Below are 21,878 nucleotides of genomic sequence, written 5' to 3' on the forward strand. Positions count from 1 at the left end.
TAGTACGTTGAATTAGTTCAACATCCTTTGTCAAAGGAAGCGGATCTCTAGCCAAAGTGAGAACTAGCTACTGCAATTCAACCACCTACCCATTTGCAATCTGCTCTAAAACCGTGGTATTCAATGGTGACTGTGACTGATGCCTAACTATCTCATTAGTGACGTTGTGCAACGACATGTGAAATGAAGTATGAAACTTTTCTCGGCCTCCCTGTGGGGGGTGACTGTCGTCGGTTGAATTTTTGGGACCTAGTTGTCAATCGTATTAAATCTCGTTTGTCGAGTTGGAAGAGTAAATATTAAATCCTCTTTGGCACACCTTATGCCGAAGGGATAAGCTGTTGGTTTTAATATATTATTTGTTAAAAAAAAAATAAAAAGAATACTTCATTGTGCCACTTTTATAGGCTGTTTCCTAAAATATAACTATAAATATCTACTTGATCTAGTCTAATTAGTTGGATGCACGTGTAATTTTTGTTACACGTGGATACATAAAAATTGTTTCATGGAGTAGTACTAATTGCATAATTGGCAATTTATTATCTTCCATATTTGATGCACTAGTAATAATGAAGAATATTTTCATTCTGGATTTAATATCCACAATGGAGGGGGTTGCAGGCTGGTGGCAGGGAGGGGTCGGTGTGGTGGAGGGAGATAGTTAATATCCACAATGGTGTTGGTTCAGCGGTGGGTACTTGGTTTCCTGATAATTTATGTTTAAAAGTCAGAAACGGATCAAGTTTTAATTTGGTTTGATAGGTGGGTAGGTGAGGTCCCTCTTCAAGTTCGTTTTTGTCGCTTGTTTGATTTATTACAAAATACATTATTGATGGTGGCGCAAATCTTTGATTTGGGGTGGGTATAGAAGGGGAGGCATGGAAGTGGAGAAGGAAGTTACGGGCGTGGGAGGAGGAAATGTTAGTGGAGTGTAGGTTGTTATTATTGATTGTTGTGCTGCAGGTTAATGTTGATGATGTCTGGTCTTGGATACCTGATCCAGCAGTAGGCTATACAATTAGAGGGGCTTATCGCATGCTTACAGGTGGGACGACTTCCATTCCTACTACTCTGGTGGTACCTGCGTCCCTCCTTTGGAGGAAAGATGTTCCTCTAAAGGTCTCTATTTTTTGGTTGCCGCCTTTTTCAGAACAGATTGCATACGAAGGTTAATTTATTTCGAAGGGGGGTTATTCAACAAGACGCTCTACTATGTCTACCGAATGTGGGGTGATCGAGTCAGATGTCCACTTATTCTTGTCTTGCAGCGTTTTTGGGCCGGTTTGGCAGCTTGTTCGGCGTTGGTTGGGTGTTCATTCAGCAGACCCCTTAACCATTGTCGACCACTATCTTCAGTTTGGTACTTCCTCATGTCTTGCAAAATCACGGTGTTCTTTTATGTATCTAATCTGGTATGCAAATTCTTGGGTCATTTGGAAGGAAAGGAATTCTATAATTTTCCATGCAAAAGAGAGCACACCTTATCAGCTCTTAGAAAACATCAAGCTTCTTTCTTTTTGGTGATATAAAGCACAATTTTTTGTTTATCATTATAATTTTAATAATGATTGGTGTCAGAACCCATTTTTATGCTTGGGTGCTGGCTAACTGTTTTTTCTTCTGTTTGAGACTCATGTAATTATTGGCTATCCTCTTTGGCACACCTTATGCTGAAGGGATAGGCCGTTGGTTTTAATATATTATTTGTTAAAAAAAATAAAAAAAATACTTCATTGTGCCACTTTTATAGGCTGTTTCCTAAAATATCTACTTGATCTAGTCTAATTAGTTGGATGCACGTGTAATTTTTGTTACACGTGGATACATAAAAATTGTTTGATGGAGTAGTACTAATTGCATAATTGGCAATTTATTATCTTCCATATTTGATGCACTAGTAATAATGAAGAATATTTTCATTCTGGATTTAACTCCCACAAGTGACTCATGTCCTTGAACATTCCAATCATTGGCACACGCACTACATGTCACACTGACTCAAATGACTTCACATTGACTCAGCAGTATTTCTATTTCATCATTCCAATTTTTTTTGCATATAAATTCCCCTGAAATTTTGGTACATTTCCATTTCCATTTCAATTTCTGAACTATAAAACATTACTCTCTTGCTCTCATGTTTCATCACTACTATCGTCCGAGATTTAAACCTAACCCTTCTCTCTTTCACATCTCATTGTTTCATACACTTCTTACTCCGATCATAGTTCTTTCGGTTTTCTAAGACGATCGTTATCTTCTACACCGGTTACCGGTAACAATCACTCATACTTTGATCATTTTTTTGTCTTAATTCTGTTGATGAATGATGATGATTCCTCATGAGTTGTTTGTGCTATATTGTGATTTATTTTTATTTTGTTGAATAATTTTATTTTATATCAATGTTTCTGTTGTATAGCATTATAATATTTGCTTGTCAAAACGCATACGTAACAAGACATAACATTACACATTATAAAACTCAATTCTTGTCGTGTCCCTGATATTTGTTTTGTACAGTCCTATGAGCAGTTGATAGTTTCTAAATCAATATGATCAGTTTATAGTTTCGAAATCAAATAAAGTACAAAAAAAAATTGTTCAGACTTTTGCTTTTTTAGAAAATCAAACACACCCCGATAGTTATATTTTATGGATAATGTCAATTTTCTATCATGTGCTGCATTGTTTATGAGAAGTTCACAGATATGTTTAAAAGGTGTATACAAATCATGTAATGTAATTTTTTTGATTCAAATAATACGGTACAGTTATTTCGTCATGTTTTGTGATTTTGTCTTACTAATTTAAGGAGCTTTTTATTTGTCTGTATAATTTGTTTGGTTAATACTTTGATTCGTGTATTTATTGAATAATTTGGTATTAATGTTTCTGTTATAGCATGATAGTATATAGTTTGCTTGTGGAAATTCAGGGTTAATTTTTTCTAGCATATTTTTGGCTCCATTTTTTGTTGAGAACTTATAAAATGTGTATAAATGTATATAATAAATCATGTACTATTTTGATGAATTGCTCGAAAAATCTGTTATTAATCATTATACTCTAAAAGCGGTAACTTCTAAAAATCCTTGAATACACATTGGTCGTGAAATCTCATTTTTCAAAGGCTTAGATGAAGAAGTTCCTATGATTTTTTGTGCGTAATTTAAAATTGTGTGAAAGTGCATAAGATAAAAAGTAGGAGTGCGAAGATAAATACATACAGTGTCACATTCGATTTGAGTATTTTGATTGATGTTCTAATAGTATAGCTGATTCATTTATGGTTGTTTGTGTCCAGTTAACTGTAGAAGTTTCAACTTTCAAGGATATGGAAACACTAGCTGTTAATATTAAAGACTCTTTTCCAAGTTTACTGGTACTTGCTTCTCACAATGACTCTGAAGGTTTTAAGCTTCTTTTAGAAAAAGAAGGAGCTGCTTCAATTAACGAGGCGGGGATTTGGTACGGTCGACAAACTGGTTCTACGGAGATTGTTCTTGAGCACAAAACTCCTTTGATGGTTGCTGCCACTTATGGTAGTATTGATGTTATGAAGGTTATACTCTTGTATCCAGATGTTGATGTGAATTTCACTTGCGTGGCGAACAAAAGTACTGCCCTTCACTATGCTGCTTCTGGTGGGTCTGCTAATGTTGTTGATGCTGTGAGGATTCTTATATCCGCGGGTGCAAATGTTAGTTGTGTCAATAGCAATGGAAATCGTCCTGTTGATCTCATTGTTGTTCCTCCTAATATGCAAAGCTTGAAAGTAATTCTTGAGAAACTTCTTTTGGATAATGCTTCTGATAATATATCTGTTGGTGATTTCTCTATTTCAGCGTCTGTTGATTCTTCTAGTTCTGGTTTTCTTGAAAATGGAATGTCTTTGCCATACCCTCCTTCAGTGTCACCACCTTCTCCTGTGGTGGATTCGAAATTTACCGAGAATAAACAGTATCCAGTTGATCCATCATTTCCTGGTATAAAAAACAGCATGTATGCAAGCGATGAATTTCGGATGTTTTCTTTCAAGGTCCTTCGTTGTTCCCGTTCACAATCTCATGATTGGACTGAGTGTCCATATGTGCATCCCGGAGAGAAGGCTCGGAGGAGAGACCTTAGGAGGTTCTCTTACAGCTGCATGGCTTGCCCTGAATTCAGGAAAGGGGCTTGTAGGCATGGAGATAAGTGTGAATATGCTCATGGGATATTCGAGTGCTGGCTACACCCAGATCAGTATCGAACACGACTCTGTAAAGATAGGCCCCGTTGTAATAAAAAGGTGTGTTTTTTCGCACACGATGAAAAGGAATTGAGGCCACTGCCTTCGTTAACTGGATCTGGCGTTCCTTCACCACGTTCATCTGCATCTGCTTTTAATGCGATGGAATTGGCTGCTGCAATGAATCTTTTGGTCGGTTCACCCCCGTCAGTCTCTTCCTTCCATCCATCTAATTTTTCCCAGCCTATGCCCCCTTCTGGAAATGGCATCTCATTCCAAAGTGCTGCTTGGGCACAGCAAAATGTTCTAGGAAGCAATTTTCAATCTAATCGGTTGGGATCTTCTCTCCGTGCTTGCAACACTCTGCCTGAAGACTTCAATGTACTGAGCTATTTAGATGGGCAGCAGAACCTTATGAAAGACTTGAGTTGTTTCTCACAGCCCGGTCCTAGTTCTTGTCGGTCAAAGGCACTAACTCCATCAAATCTTGAAGACCTCTTTTCTGCGGAAATTTTGTCATCTCCTAGGTATTCTGACCCAGCAATGGCTTCTGTTTTTTCCCCTTCACATAAATCAGCTGCTACGAATGAGCTTAAACAACTTCAACATATGTTATCGCCTTCAAATATTAATATGCTGTCTCCCAAGAATGATGAGCATCGTCTTTTACAAGCTTCATTTAGTGTCCCTTCATGCGGTAGCATGTCACCTAGAAGGCTTGAACAAATCTCCCCACTGAGCCCTCAAATGTCTGCACTTCCTCATCGCGAGAAACAGCAGCAACAACTGCAGAGTGTTAGCTCTAGGGAACTTGGTTACAAAATCCCTTCCTCAGTTGTTGGATCACCTACGGACCCATGGTCTTATTTGGGACGGTAAATGGAGACGAACTAAGTCGCCAGATGCACAATGCATTCTCATTTGAACATAAAATCATTGGGAATGAAGAGCCTAATCTATCATGGGCCAAAGTCCTACTGAAGGTTTCCTCACCTGAGATGGTTACAGAGAAGTTTGCATCTTCTGGCCCTGTCACATCTTCTGGTAGATTGAATTCCAATTCGCAAATTTAATCTATTGACCGTTCGGTTTCAGGAGCTTCGCTTGAGCAAATGAAACTGGATCAACTTGTAGTTTAAGTTAATTTGACGCTTCATAGTTCATATCTTATTAAGATAGTTATTTCTAGGATTCTTCCTTTTTCCATTTTATTTATCTTTCCTTTGAAGAAAGCTAGATGGTTTACAAAACAACAAAACAAATAGTTTCAATTGATTTCATGTTTTTTCTCAAGTTGTTTGTGCCTTTATATATATTTTTTATTGGTGAAGTCGCATATAGGTTAGACTCGCTCATCTTAAGTGCGGAGGTAACCATCTATTTAAATTTTTGAACTTATCTTTCAGAAGGAATAATTGCAGGTAATCTGCATTGCTGAATAATTGCTGCAGATCACAATGAAAGATTAATTTAAATGTTTTTATTTTTGACAGTATGTTATGTGTTTATGTCTTGTATTTTTTTCTATTATTTTTCATGTAACAACTAGAATTTGGATTGACTATTTAAAGTGATCAAGTAATTTAATAGTGTGAAGTATTACTTGAACAAGGTTTATGCTCTTCAAAATTAAGGATATAGAAAAATGAGAAAAATTGAAAGCTCTATTACAATAAATTTATGATTTGTTACGTTACATTATCAGCTATTTATCTATTCTTCTATGATTGATATTTTTTTTAAAAGAATTCATGATTTATAAACTAGAATTTAATTAAAAGTTAAATTCAAAATCAATGATGAGCTTGTTCTCGTGGTAAGGGACTTGAGCTCCTTAAGTAGAATCCACCCTTGTGTTTATTTTTTACGGAAGAATTCAACTTGTGTTGGCTTAGGACCTTGGTGTAGGCTCGTACTCTTCTCAAGGTGTCAGATTCAATTCTTTCTGATGTCAATTTTAGTTGACTAGTTTGACTTCTTAAAAAAGTCAATTAGATACACATTCATAAATACATATCATTAAATTATTTCAAAAATATATATTATTTATTTATTTATACCTTTTCATTTATATTTATAGTCTAAATGGATTTTATTTAGGTTTCTGACCAGACAAATATATCTCCTTTTTAAGACAATATATGATGCAACTTGCTAAACTGATAATAGACTCACATGGAAAACAGAAAACCACACACCAAAGCCCCTCCTCCTACACAGAAGAATTCCACCAAACAAAGGAGGAATTGAACCAAAACTAGCACAACTTTCTGCAGAAACAAAACCACACCACCACCACAGCAGAACGCCAACCAAGTTGCAGAATCCAAGATACAAAAACCAGACTGCAGCGGCTTTGACACCTCCACCAACTTTTTCTAATGAAATCTTCCATGTTGATTTCACGTTCATCTTTACGCAAGAAAGTTGATGGTTGAAAACAAAATCATACTTATCCTATATGGTTACAATGCTGCCAACTTTAGGTCCTTCCATTACATGTTAACTAACAGTTGACTAAGAGGACCTAATTACAAAAAGTATATTAGTTCAGGACCTAATTACGATATTAAATTCTATTACATTTACGGTCAAAGCAGCGCACTCAACATCTCATTCCAAATATCAGGCACACCAGGGAGGCACCAATGACTGCAATCAGAGGAATGGCCCATTCTTTGTTTCTCATCTTGGCTGGTTGCCTTCCTATACACTGAAGGATGTCCATCTCTGCGTAAGGCAGTCATTGTCGTAATATCTTGCAGGTATACCGGAAACCTCATTTTCTTCAGCACTCCTTGGAGAACAACCAACGGTTCAGGAGCATGTTGTTGAAGGCTGAAAAATGGTAGAGGCTGTTTCTGATTGTCGCATTTCCAACCATTTTCCCTGAATAAAAAATCCAATCGCTAGAAACAATGAAATGCCAAAAACAAAACTATAGGCGAAAAACTGTGAAGATTTAGAGCTCAATGGTTGGTTTGGCTATAAACATTATTTCCGATAGAATATTATGGTGTCGTTTGATCCATGTAATCAACTTCACTTAGTGAGATGTAAGACTTGGTTGTTATTGTATAGACAAAGATAAACAAGTATTAGGCATTTAAAAGTATATATAGTACCTGTTATGCCTAGGTGACATGCTTCTGAAAATGACTTTGGTTTTTTGAGGGTTTAGATTTAGATCCACCCACCTTGCCCATGTACTCAGTCCTTTTTGATAAGCAACCATAAGACTCATGTTTTTTATCAGATTACTTCCCTCCTTGTAGTAATCCCACCTGTATTAGTCAAGAAAGAAGCATATAAATGTGAAGCATTTATTGCAAATTTAAGATTAAGCTTCTTTTAGAGAGTTTATGGAAACAACTTATGACATGTCCATAAGCTGATTTTGGCTTATTTCCATAAGCTTTCTAAGATGGTTTACGAAAACAACTAATATAAACGCTTATGCTATAAATGCCGAATTAAGTAGTTTGTCCTAAGAGGGAAATTGAGAAAATGGAATGATATGAAGAGAAGGTGGAATATTAATTGACAAAGAATCTTCCTTACGAGCTTGTTTTATCGGAGTGAGTCCACCACTGAGCTGAATCAAATACAAGGATATCAACTCCTCTCCAATACTTCGCATTCTCCTCAATCAAATCCAAATGTAAGACTCTCTTGTTTTCTGGACTTTTCTTCAGTTCCACTAACAGTGGTGCCCAAAGAAACTCAATTGATGTCTCAAAATCCTATCAGAGAAAATTGTGGTGTCAATAATTTACAAAGGAAGAAAAGAAAATGTGTTTGATGAATGTCTTCATTACCATTGAATGGAAGGCCATTGCAGGTCCATGGTAGGTCACCCTTTTTCTACCAGTTGGAATTACACCTTGTACTAAGCATACTAAAGATTCCCACTGATTTCTCATTATTGAATCACCCACCAACATTATTCTCTTCCTTCTCATTTTTCCAAGAAACTTCAGTGCATCAAACCTACAGAGGTAATAAACTAGTTAAGTTTACAAGGAGGTTGTTCATACCGAAGTGTTGAAATTCATTTACTTAAATACAAATTTGGTTCTTGAAATTGTAAATGTCGGTCGCTTTAGTCATGAAATCGTGAACATCAGTCATTTATAGTCCTTAAAATAAGTAAAATGGAAGGTGGTTTAATAGTTAGACAAATAGTCTTTGTACAATTTACCCACATTAAAATAAAACCACAAATATTTTCAGGCAAAATGGTCCTTGTGACTTGGTAATGTGGCGTCTAGCTCATACCTTCTAACAGAAAAACTTCAGGGACTAAAATGACTGACATGTTACAAACTAAGAGACGTAGTTGCCTATTCATGAAATTTGAAGACTAAAATGACTAACATTTCCATTTTTAGGGATGAATTAGATCATCTACTCCATTCACAAACTCATCATCCACAAGCTTACCATATCCGTACAAATTACAATAACACAAAAACCATGACTATGGAAGTTATGCATATAGGAGATGGTGTTAAAAACTGAGATCAATGGAGTGTTGGAATGACATAGTAACATCCCACATTCCACTCCCCTACTCAGAGTTGATAAAAGCTAGCATTGACAAAAAGAAAAAAGTGACAAAAGTACCACAAATTTGAATAATAAATCTAGAATATATTCCCCTAAAAAATCTAGAATATACTATGACAACTTCTGCCAAGGTAAATACTCAAATTAATTATCTAAAAAGTTCAACCATGTTTTTTTAGAACTCCATCTGTCCTAAAGACGGACTAATATGAGAGATTCAATCTCACTGTTCACTTGCGGGGCTCATTTAAAGTCACAGCAAATCTCTATACAACTAGTCCACCGAAATTGATAGAGAAGGAATCGAAAGAGCACACTCTAAAGTCTCAAACCAACACCATTAGATCATGTTTGATTAGTAAAGTTTGTTTATCAATTAAATGGATGCAAGACTACTATTGAAAATTTTAAGTGCTCCGAGGGGCACTTGTTAAAGATTAAAAAAAAAAAGAAACAATTGACAAATTTTTAGGTAAAAAAAAATTGTTTTTTAAAGTTTTATTTTATTGAATGCATCATTCCTTAAATAAAAATTATATTTTGGACTTATTAACAAATCCACTCAGAGCACACATTAACATTTCTCAAATTTTAATTTTCGGTGCATAACAATGATGGATCATGAGGGGTGGTAACCTTGGCGTAATTGGTAAAGTTGTTGTCATATGACTGAAAGGTCACGGGTTCAAGTCCTAGAAAGAGCCTCTTATGTAAAACAGGTTAAGGCTGCGTACAATACACCAAATGGTGGGACCCCTTCCCGCACCCTGCATATGCGGGAGCTCTAGTGCACCGGGTTGCCCTTTTAACAATGATGGATCATATATATACTAAATATAAAAAACAAAATGATAAATAAATAAATAAATATTGACTAAATGAAAGTGTATAGAAGAAAACAAAAAGGTGGCAATGTGAACAGACCTTGGGATGGAGCAACCACTTGGCTTCCACTTCCACTTCTCATAATCGGAATCTGGCCTCCCATTCTTCTGACAAGTAACTGCAGTACTAAGATAAGGGCAGTTAGGATCATAAAGAGGGTAAGATTCATCATAAACCCATTTTCCAACAGAAAAGTCACATCTTTTGCTAGAATTTCTATTGTTTTGGACGATGTTAACATCATCAGGTTCAACTAGAAACCCAACATCATCTTGTGGGTCCAGAAGAGATAATGTGCAGTGGAAGATGCTGAACAACAAGAAAAAAGAAAGCAAATGAGTGATAGGTGTTGCCATGGAAGTGTGAAGTGAGTGAGTTAAGGAAGAGTAGGGTTATGTAGAGTGAAAGGGGTTTGGTGTTGAAGTAAAGTGTTTCATCAAGGCATGATTTGCGGGGTGGTGTGGAGTGTGGACCATACACATATGTTCCTTGTACTTATTGCCTTAAACCATAGTAATTGAACCTACCTGGGTTCCGAAATAACTGAATCATTTGCTCATTTTACACATACGTTTAATATAAGAATATTTTTTTTTGAAGAATCTAAAATATTTAATATAAGAATATTGAAATGTAATGATGTTAGGTTTTCGATAGATGATTAATGAGTGTTGTATAAGACATTTATAAGAGATTATAGGTTAGAGAGATTTAATGCTTATTAAATACTACTATTAAAAAATTATAAATTATAAATGAGTGATGTGTACAAATGATATCATTTAAGAATTTAAAATAGATGTCTTTATTATAGATGCTCTAACGAGGGTTTAAAATGGATGTCTTCTTAAACATGTCTCAAACACATCTACAAAACTTAAAAATATGTATGCGCAATGTCAATCAATGAGGGGTTCAAAGACATTAATTTTGATATAACATTTCCAACTATTTTATAATGGATGAACAAATAAAAAGTTAAATATTTATATCTTGTTTTAGAACTTTTTAAAATGACATAAATTGCTCAATTTAGATGCACATGTATATATTTTAATTCTTAATTTTGATGTTTTAATAAATATATACATGTAGTGGTGTTGGTGTCCTCCGTCTTTCAAATTGACGATATCTACATGTCGTTGTCTTTCAAATTAACAGTATCGATTTGTTGTTTTTGTGTCGAAGCTGTTTGTGCTTCATGACTCAAAATTAATTCTTATCACTGCAAAATTAAATAAATTGCACATTAGTGTCCCCTTGAATACTTGCTCTAGGTGAAACAAAAAATTGGAGAGTCAACAAAACCCTTCATGTGAGTATATGACATGAAGTATACAAGATTGATGCAAAACGCTTGTTTATAGCAGGGGTGGAGCTAGAACGGGAACCACTAAAGGCCACCGTCCCACAAACATTTTTTATTTTTTTATATTAGTAAATATGTTTTTATTCCTATAAATATGATAAACTTTTCGTTTTAGTCTCTCATTTAAAGTAAACTTATATATAGAATTCATATTTTTGAATAAAAGTTTGCAGAAAAATTGAAAATATTATAAGAATCTTTCCCAAAAAAAACTAAAAAAATTTGGGAGAGATTTTTACAATATTCTACACATTTATGCACAATTTCATTAAAAAATACAAAACTTTACTTAAAAATAAGGACCAAAAGCAGTTATTGAAAATTTTAGAGGAACTAAAACGAAAAGTTAGTATATTTACAAGGACCAAAAACATCTATTTTTTCTTGTAAATTTTTATATGAGGTTGTATAATGACCTTTTTTTGACTCAATATATTTGGCCTTAAACACTTGAGTTTATAGGTTTAACAACATTAATCCTTAAAATAGAAAAGGAAAGTGAGGTTTTGACTGCCATTTACAAAAGAACTAAGAAAGGTTCACTGCTTGGACACTACGAAAGGAAAGTGAGGTTTTGACTCATTGCAATTTTGCTTAAAAATTTTGACTTGTTATCTATGATTATATTTGCTCTTTCTTGGACACTACGAAAGGTTCGCTGCTTGCGATTTTATCGTGAGTTCGTACGTTTTCATTTTCTTTATTTCATATTTATTTCTATGTTATTCAAAAATCTTTCTTGTCTAATCATTCAATGGCCGACTTCAAGATACCCATATCTTTTATATCCTTAAAATTTTTATAATTTTTGATATATTTTAACTTTGAATATATGTTATAATTTCTTAATTTTATTGTATATGTTGTGCATTTGGAAAAAATAAATAAATAAATTATACTTTCAACTTGGTCCTCCCTAAGTTTGATTTGTGGCTCTGTCCCTAGTTTATAGTAATTAATGATTAGAAAGTTGGACCACAAAGTTATCAACTATACCAGGAATAGATAATATAGGTTGCACTATAATTAAGGTACACTTGTATATAGGTTGTTATAGAATTAAGGAACACTTGTATCACATGTTTCCTTACTAACAGCAACTGATAGACATCCTTACTGATAGTACATCAGCTATACGCTCCCCTCACTATTATGAGTTCCTAAAACTCAGAGAATCAGCTCCCTTAAGAGTTGGAGCTTCAGTTGTAATTTGTAACTATTTATAGCCATCTCTTTGGCAACAATAATAAAGCAACTATCATTCCTTTATGATATTCAGAGCTAATTAGCTTACAAGCAATTTTTTTTTTTCACGATCCCTAAACTATGTCTTCATCAAACTCTAAAATTGAAAATTCCCAACTGACACCCACTGTGTCATCACCAGTTGACAAATTACTCATCTTGAATGCTGGTTCCCAACTCTCCATAAAACTTGATGGAGACAATTATCCTGCTTGGAGAATTCAGTTCATGGCTCTCTTAACAGGCTATAATCTTATGAGCTATGTCGATGGGACCAAACCGTGTCCTTCAAAGATTTTGGAGGCCAATTCTGCAGCTGTCAATCCAGCCTTTACTCATTGGGTTAGACAAGATCAACTCATTCTGCATGGTATCATCTCATCTGTGGCTGCAACCGTGGTCACACATCTAGGAACTGTCAAAAGTTCCAATCAAGCATGGGAGATTCTAAAAACCATGTATGCCAGTCGCTCTCGTGTGCGTATAATGGCACTCAAACAACGAATTTCCAATTTCACAAAAGGAAATCAATCGATGGCTACATACCTTCAAGGAATTAAAGCCATCTCGGATGAACTATCAATCATTGATCATCCCCTTGATGAAACTGACCTTGTGATTCACACTCTCAATGGCTTGTCTGTTGAGTATCGTGAAATATCTACGGGACTTAGAAGCAGAGAATCTCCTATTGCCTTTGCTGAACTGCCTGAAAAGCTTATGGATTTCGAAACCATTCATCATCGTGCAGATCAACAAGTTGCTGATGTGGTAGCAACTACTAATGTTGTCACAAGGAATAAGGGGAAGCAATACAGAAACAACATCAATCGCAACTCCTCTCCTACTATTATGCAGAACGGTGAAAACAAAATTGTTTGTCAGTTTTGTGACAAAGCAGGACATAGTGCTAAGATTTGCTAAAGGATAATGGGCTTTCCAAAAAGGAATGGCACTAAACCAACTGCAAACATTGCTCAAAACCAGGCTGCAACACAAAATGCCAATTGGATAATGGATACTGGAGCATCTCACCATATCTCACAAGATCTGCAGCAGCTCACTCTAGCTAATTCATATCCTGGAGCAGATCAAGTTATTGTTGGTGATGGAACAGGTTTGAAAATTACTCATACTGGTAACTCTATTATTCAAACATTTGTTAAACCTCTTCACCTTAAACAAGTCTTATGTGTACCTAAAATTCAATCCAACTTGTTGTCTGTTTCAAAACTATGGCAATCTAACGGTTGTTCTGTTGAATTTTTTCCAAATCGTTTTGTTGTTAAGGACTTGAATTCGGGTCAAGCACTGCTCCAAGGTCCACTTAAACAAGATCTCTATCATTTGTCCATTGCATCCTCTCCATCAAGCTCACCTCAAGCATTGCATACAAGCATCCAGTCTGCATCTACATGGCATCATAAGTTAGGTCATCCTTCGTCTAAAATAATAAAGCATCTGATTGACAGTCATCATCTACCAATAAAGCTTCCAACATCTCATGAGTGCAATTCATGGCATTGTGCCAAAAGCCACAAACTTCCTTTTTTCAATCATCATCTCACAAGTAGTAAACCTTTGGAACTTTTGTACTCTGATGTTTGGGGGCCAGCTCCTGTTAGATCTTTAGATGGTTATTTGTATTATTTAATCATTGTAGATCATTTTTTTCAAATATGTATGGTTGTATCTGTTGATATAAAATCTAAATCCCTATTTTTAGTTTTAAAGATAACAAACTAATTAAATTAAACTTTATTAATTCTGATTTTAATTGTTATATAACTTGTGCTTTTGAGTATCTCTTTTAAGTTAAAGGTATAAAAGCATTGTACAATTATCAAGGAAAGCACCAAGTTATGATGAAGAGATTGATCTCAAGCATTGGTCTCAAATATGGATTTAAGTTCAAATAAGGCCAAGCACGTACAGGGCAATGGAATGTTACATTTGAGGAAGCAATAAATATTTGAAGCATAAACTATATCATGACAAGGAAATGTTATTTGAAACTTATTACAAATGAACATATGAACAAAAAGAACATATTTAATGTCATGTGCAAAAAGGTTGGCATGAGAATGACCATTATAATTTCGACAACACATCAAGAGTGTAAGACAAAAACAAAACTATGAACCTTTGGATATTCACTTTATGGTCACCTCACAACATGAGAAGTACTTGGAGCAACGTCTCACTACTAAGTGCATCATGCTAGCTTCCATGAGTTCTAACCTTCAGAGGCAACATGAGGATATGAATCCATCGGAAATTATCGAACATCTTAAGAAGATGTACGGTGGTCAAAGTAGGACAGCTAGATATCAGTTGTCTAAAACTCTGTTCAGGTCCTCATTGAGTGAAAATGATCAAGTTGGTCCCCATGTGCTTAAGATGATTGATCTCATCGAACAACTTGAGAAGTTGGGGTGCAAAATTGGGAAAGAGCTTTCTCAAGACTTGATTCTGCAATCACTTCCTGAATCATTTTCACAATTTGTTGTGAATTTTAATATGAACAAGATGGGCTCTGATTTGCATGAGATGCTTAACTTGTTGATTGATTATGAGAATCAATTTACCTCTGAAAAGAAGAAAGGAGCTGTCATGGTTGTTGGCAAGACCTTTAAGAAAAAGGTGAAGTGAACCTTCAGGTGGGGAATAGGATTGAAATACATGACTGATTGGCTCTAGTGCAAGTGGGAGATTGTTGGAGATGCCCAAGATCCAATCAATTATGTAACCAATTTTAAAATTAATAAATATTCATTATCTTGTTTACTGTTTAGTGAAATAGTTAATTTGATAATGTCCTTGATTAAAACTATAGACTTGTTATCATGATAGAGATTATGATAATAAGAAACAAGTCTTTTATTATTTTTTAATCTAAATTGTTCTTGATCGTATGATTGTTGTGAATAGGACATCAATAATTCGGATAGATCAATATATATGTGATAGTCTTTATTGGATAAAGATTAATAAGTCTCATTTATTAAATTACATATATAGATGATGCATATAGAGATGTGATCATTGAACTGACTCAACTGAGAATTACTAATGGTCGACATTACCTTAAATTGTCAATAGAAAAGTTCTCAAGAAAGAATATAATAATTTTCTTTGAGCTGAGATTGTCATAGTAATTAACATGTCATTTATAGTATTTTGATTCTGAACACCTAATACCTTAGGGTGCTAGTTGAAAGGATATTAGATATGATTAAATGCTTGTATAATTAATGACTAATCAAGATGGGATCCGTCAACTCTTGATAATGAGTTTGAACTCTATGATAAAATCAAAACCTTGGCCAGGGAAACTAAATGAAAGAAGAAATGAGTTTCTTAAGTCATATATGTTAACTTATTAGAGTTTGACAATTGTACCATGCTCTAGAGTTAACAAGAGTTGTAACGACGGAAGAAAAATATTATGTCATTCTATTTGATTCTTGATAGTAAAATAATACTTCATACTACCTGGACGTTAAGGAGTGTTACTAGACGCCTACCTTGATTAATATATTAATTTGATTAATCTATTACCAGTTTAGTATTGAACCTACAGGGTCACACACAAACGAGTGTTCTAATTCTTACTAAAGAATTACTTTATTATTTGATGATTAATTGAAGAATTTAATTAATCAAAATATAAATTTTCTAAGTGGAATATTATTGTATTTTTTGCTAGTACAAAGAATACAAATAATATATAATTAAATTGAGCATATTATAATTATTTATTAAATTAAATAAATTGTACGTTGAAGAAACGTCTTTGATTTTATATGAAAAATGGTCAATTGTACCTTGAACATTTTAATTGATTCATATAGTCAATTGTGTATATATATGGAAATGGTTTTATGTATATTATACACAATTATATGAAGTTAAAATGGTCAATGTCTAATGTAGTCAACAACGTCCATTTTCTTTCTTTTAAGTAATTAGCATTAACCTTTATTAATTGCTCTTTACAATAATTGACCATATAAAATTAAAAAGGTCATTAAAATGAGTCAACTTTCTATTTGATAGTAATGTGTGTGAGGGTAAGAATTGGTCTCGGTGTGGATACACGTAGAGTCTTCATATCATTGAAGAATTTTTCATGCTTCAAGAATTGATACAAAGGTACACTTTTAGTATCTAATTTATAATTTATAATTTAAGCGCAAAATAGATCCAAACTTTATTCTGCTGCGTGTGTTATGAACACTATTTTTACTTCAACACCAACTAGAAAGTGTTTATATAAGGGTAGAGTGACCCCCAAGGGTGTGCCTTTGGGGTACCCACTTTCGTGAACGGATGAACGCTTACAAAAACATATATATCATACGCGCGGCGACGAAGCCGCCGTCCGACCGACCGGACCAGGCTTGGGTCGTGGGTGGGTCAAAAATGCTATATATAAATTAATTATTTAATTAATCTAATCATTATCCAAAAGCGCTACGCGTTTTCGGATATATCCAATTAAGAAACAAATCTTATTTACTTGAGGATTCAGCCGACTTAATCCCCAAGTCTCTCGTTTTTTGTTACAAACTCTTCCTAGAGTTGTCAAAATGGGCCGGCCCGTATGGGCCGGCCCGTTTAGCCCGAATAAATATAGGGCTTGGGCCTAAAATATTGAGCCCGAATTTTAATAGGGCTTTTTAGCCCGGCCCTTAAAAGCCCGGTACCCGTTAGGGCTAGCTCGAATGGGCCGCGGGTAGCCCGTTAGCCCGCATAACAAAAAAAATTCTATAAATTATATATATTTTTCAAATAATTATTTACTTAGTTGATTATCAAAGTAAAAAACAAAAGTGAAAATTCAATGAATTAGCACAAATATAAATGTAATATAAAATTATATTTATTCATTTCGTTATTTATAGTTTTAAAGATCGAATATATAAATATCTATAACCATAACATATCTAATTTATTTAAAATCATTTTCCTCGTCGTTTTAGTTTAGGACGTTTTGTACGAAAATGTTTACAATTTACTTTTGTGCTAGACATTATTTAAACATATTAAAAATATTATTTATAAAAAAATTATAGTAGTGTTTTATAGTACTTTTTAAAAATAAAAAAAAAATACGGGCCGGCCCGTTTAGCCCGCGGCCCGTGTAGGGCCGGGCTCGGGTAGTATATTTCAAGCCCGTTTTGTCAACCGGGCTTTTTGGCCCGAAGCCCGCTAGGGCCGGCCCGTTTTGACAGCTCTAACTCTTCCTATAAAATGAGAGCTCGCCCCCCTCGTTCTTGACACCGAATTTCACAGTCGATGATTCATGTGCTTTGCTTTTCCTCTCTTCTCCCTTCGACTTGTGTTAACGAGTCACTCTTGTGCTTCTACTCCTTTCTGTCCCTTTCGGTTTCGATTAGAGCGGCTACATACCGTATTGAATAGTTTTAATCGATCGATTAAACTATATTTTGAGGTGTATATCTCGAGCGATTGTATACCGTGCAGTGTATAATCGTAATAGTGATCTGGGCTATTTTATCCTGGAGATGGCGTAGTTGTTAGTCTACCTACCTTGCACAACTTGGGTAGTGCAGCGAAACGTCTTAAAGAGAGCGATCTGATCGTGACTCAACCCAGTAATTCCTTTGCCAGTACTTCTGATTTTTTAAATTCAAAACTAACACACACAAATGAAGGTTGAATGAAAAATAAACCAACATATGGATATCCATACTATGGAAGTATGGATTCCATGGTGACTCAAAAGTTCCTTTAGCAAACTTTCACTTGATGGACACAACTTTGTATTTTCGTTGAGCATAATAATTGTGTATGCAATACTGGATTATAAATGTATAGGTAAGTTGAACTTTAGTACATATGTTTGTTTCAAATTTTGGTAAATGTTAATAGTAAAATGTCACTTCCAATTTGCACTTTTAAGGGCGCAAAACACTAAATACCAAAATTAACAACGGTAGCTTAACTTCGTGCACTATTTCGTATCCATCAACTGTGTTTTGAGGATCTCTGCACTCACTTCCTCGACATTTGGAAACAAGTGACCAGCACCTTGCAATTCATGGTATTGAATCCACGGAAGTTTTTGAACAATATATCGTTGCAGCGTAGCGGGGACTAGCTTATCATCAGCACCTTGCCATAGATGAACTTTGATTGTATTATCTGAAAAAGGGTTGTCAAGATCAAGTGGATCAAAATCCCAAGTTCCAAATCCAATTATCGTGTCACGGCATATAGATTCATGCTCACCTTGTTGTTTCACTTGTGACTGCATTAAATTAAGTAGTCGTTCGATCAGTATAAAGATATTTTACACTGTTGATCAATCATAATCGTAAGATTATATATATAAATTAGTACAGTACGTACCCGATGTTCTTTGTTAACAGACATGTTGAAAACAATTGATAAATCTTGGGGAGACAAAACAGCAGAATTGCCTTTTACTACACTTGATGTAGGAAACCAGTTTTGAGTGAACCACCAGAATGTAAGCCATGGAACATAATGAGCAACTCGAAGTGCCCATTGGTCTTGTATAGGTTGCTCATAATAGGCCTGTGTGGACATGTTGTAAGGAAGCCCATGCCACCAGTAATTTACTACTGGAGTCATCAATGTTGCCCCAGCAAGTCTGTTGTCATAAAACCAATATTTAAATATAAACATTTAGTCCCTGCGAACTTAGCTCATTTGATAAGGGATAATGCATATTATATGCAGGGGTCGGGGTTCGAACCCCGGACACCCCACTTATTCACCTTTAAGGTGAATTTCTCTAGCCGCTAGGCTACTTGACCAAAAAAAAGATACAAACATTTAAACACTTTATAATCTCCTACACTCATTTCACACTTTATCATATCTCTTTCTTTTTCAAAATGTATACACTCGTATGAGCGTACACCAAACCTTTCTCTTTTAAAAATTGGATTAGAGATGAATCCGTGAGCCTTTATACTATTGTTCAATTGGTTCAACTAAGGTTAATATATCAAATAACCTCTATAATTTAGAAAGACAATCCATTTAAAAATAAAACACAAATTCTACCTTTACAACATTTTAGTCCTCATCGTGTTAAAAAATATTTCGGCGTAGGGGATGAAATCTCTGTTTTTATTTTATAGGTGTTATTTTCATATCTCACCAAAATCACAAAAACTAATTTAGTTTATTAACTAGTTCAACTATGATTGAACTAAATGATAAATAAAAAATAAAAACTATATTGATGTGGAAATGGATTTTAATTAGATTAATTTACTTCTAATACTATTTTTTAGTATTTGAAGGACTATTTTAATTTTTTTGTCACATTTTATGTAAAGATATTTTAAATTGATTTACATTCAATACTGGCCCCACCGTTTTTTTTTTTTTTTTTTTTTTTTTGAGGAACCGAAACAAGATTTTGTCATCTATTTTCACAAGTTTTAGAAATTTTACCATAATTCAATTTGAGTTTTATTTATAATGAAATGTCATTTTCATCATTCATGTAAGTCATAGTTGTTTTTGGAGTGGGTGGGAAAACGATGATCAATGTTAGGTAGAACAATAGATCTCCGAGTTTTGGTTTAATGAAACTTTTTCAATGAAATATAGGTCTTTGGATATGTATGATGAAGATTTAGAGTTGTTTACCATTTTTTGATTTTTTTTAATAAAAAATAATAAAAATGTTGACATATCCCCCCGTAAGCCTAGCTCAATTGGTAAAATATTGTATATTATATACAGAGGTCGTAGTTTGAACCCAAAACACTCGACTTCTCCACATTTAAAATGTGTGAGCTCTGGTCATTATAGGCTACTTAACCAAAATAAATAAAAATGTTGACATTTTATTACATAAAAAATTAAAAATAATGTTATCAAAAATTGTGTAATTTGTCAATTTTAAAATATTGTTTTTATGATATACCGTAAAAAAAAAGATTAAATATGTTTTTAATCCCTATAAATATATCAAATTTTTATTTTATTTTTTATAAAATTTTCGTTCAATTTTTAATCTCTATAAAATATTCAATCACCACCGAAAAATTTATATATTTATTAAAAACATATTTAACTCAAAAAAATATTAAAAATGTGTGGTCTAAGATAGGATAGAAGGAGCATTAACAGTGTTACCTACCTGTGAGGAATGAATTTGAGGCAACCCCAAACAGCTTGTCCACCCATTGAAAATCCCATGACATAAAACTTAGATCCCAATTCCAGCTTATCTGCAAGTTCCTCAATATCAAGAGCCAAACTCTTTACACTTCTTTTTGGATCAGCATCACTTTCTCCATACCCTGGTCTATCAATTGACACAACATATACTCCCAATTCTTCAAGCAACCCCTAACCAAATTTAAAATAAATAAATAAAAAATACCAAATAATTATTAAAATCAAATTTAAGGTGAATTAATTATTACCTTAGGTAGGTTTGTTGCAATCACTGCATCATGTCTAGAAGAACCAAACCCATGTAAGAATACAATCTTCTTGCTAGCTAATTGTCTTGGAACACCATGTTCTTTGTAGGCCAAATGTCTTCCATCTCTCAGCTTTATCCTTGGTGCTGTTATGGGTGGACCACCTGGTGAACCACATGTTCTTGGGGGTGGAGGTTTAATGGCTTCATATGCTAAACCCAAAATTCCAATCAACAAAATTGATGCAATTCTTCTCAACATTTTCTCAGTTGAAACACGGAACCAATCAAAGTTATTATGTTAGTGCCAACACTCAAGTGAATATATATATATATATATATATATACACTCCATCTTTCCCATCGTACGTAATTGTGATATTTACAAGAAAAGTTGTTTAAAAAATTATATTGTTTCTATTTCAAAATATATATAGTTGTGAATCACATCATATATATTAATGCACAACTTTATCAAAATTATATAAATTTACTATTTTAAAAATAGGATTAATGGTATTTTACCCCTATAATATAAGTTATTTTCAAGTTTTTTTCTGTAAAATAATTTTTTTATTTACCCCTTGTAAAAGTTTTTTTTCCAGAATACCCCCTAATAGACCATACAAAAACCAAAATTTTTGTAGAAAAAAAATAATAATTCGTTTTTGTATGACCTATTAGGGTGTATTCTAGAAAAAAAAATATTTTACAGAAGGTAAATCAAAAAAATTATTTTACAGGGAGTAAATCCGAAAATAACTTATATTATAGGGGTGTAAAACACTATTAATCCTTAAAAATATTTATCGAAACAAATCAAATATTTTACATAATAACATTTTTATTTAAATATCAGGTAAAAAATACGATGAAACTAATTATATAAATAATACATATTGGAAAAATGTGAGGTGTATTTTAAAATGAAAGGGGTAATTTTTAGTTTTGAATGTAACATCAATTATTTTTTTGTCAACCCTATGCTCTAATTAATCTCACGTGAATTTCAACATATTCCATCCATAGTTGAAAAATTATACATTGGTGTGCATACACATTTATTCCCTCCGTATCAATCACTTTCAAGGTATACCCTCTCCGTAGTTGGAAAAGTATATATTCCCTCATCTGAA

At 33.9% G+C, this 21,878-nt stretch overlaps 2 protein-coding genes and 1 pseudogene across 3 annotated transcripts; 1 reads left to right on the plus strand and 2 right to left on the minus strand.

Moving 5' to 3' along the window:
• The first annotated feature begins 3,340 nt into the window (after positions 1 to 3,340).
• LOC25483246 (zinc finger CCCH domain-containing protein 24-like) lies at positions 3,341 to 5,373 on the plus strand (annotated as a pseudogene).
• Positions 5,374 to 6,357: 984 nt separating this feature from the next.
• Positions 6,358 to 10,156, minus strand: LOC25483249 (protein trichome birefringence-like 36). Its single transcript, XM_013611909.3, has 5 exons — positions 9,728 to 10,156; positions 8,053 to 8,224; positions 7,796 to 7,977; positions 7,360 to 7,518; positions 6,358 to 7,123 (listed from the first exon to the last, which is right to left on the minus strand). Exons 1-5 carry the CDS (start codon positions 10,042 to 10,044, stop codon positions 6,826 to 6,828), a joined length of 1,128 nt encoding a protein of 375 aa, XP_013467363.3. The 5' UTR covers positions 10,045 to 10,156; the 3' UTR covers positions 6,358 to 6,825.
• A 7,957-nt stretch (positions 10,157 to 18,113) lies between these two features.
• LOC25483250 (uncharacterized) lies at positions 18,114 to 21,107 on the minus strand. 2 transcript variants are annotated; one of them, XM_013611910.3, is made up of 5 exons: positions 20,744 to 21,107; positions 20,455 to 20,666; positions 18,681 to 18,945; positions 18,561 to 18,579; positions 18,114 to 18,473 (listed from the first exon to the last, which is right to left on the minus strand). In XM_013611910.3, the coding sequence occupies exons 1-5, from the start codon at positions 21,002 to 21,004 to the stop codon at positions 18,283 to 18,285; spliced, it is 948 nt and encodes a 315-aa protein (XP_013467364.1). In that variant the 5' UTR covers positions 21,005 to 21,107; the 3' UTR covers positions 18,114 to 18,282. The 2 variants fall into 2 exon arrangements, with proteins under 2 accessions (XP_013467364.1, XP_013467365.1); XM_013611911.3 differs by having other exon boundaries at positions 18,114 to 18,579; positions 20,744 to 21,097.
• Positions 21,108 to 21,878: the final 771 nt, after the last annotated feature.

This window comes from Medicago truncatula, chromosome 1 (assembly GCF_003473485.1).
Source record: "Medicago truncatula cultivar Jemalong A17 chromosome 1, MtrunA17r5.0-ANR, whole genome shotgun sequence".
NCBI lineage: Eukaryota > Viridiplantae > Streptophyta > Magnoliopsida > Fabales > Fabaceae > Medicago > Medicago truncatula.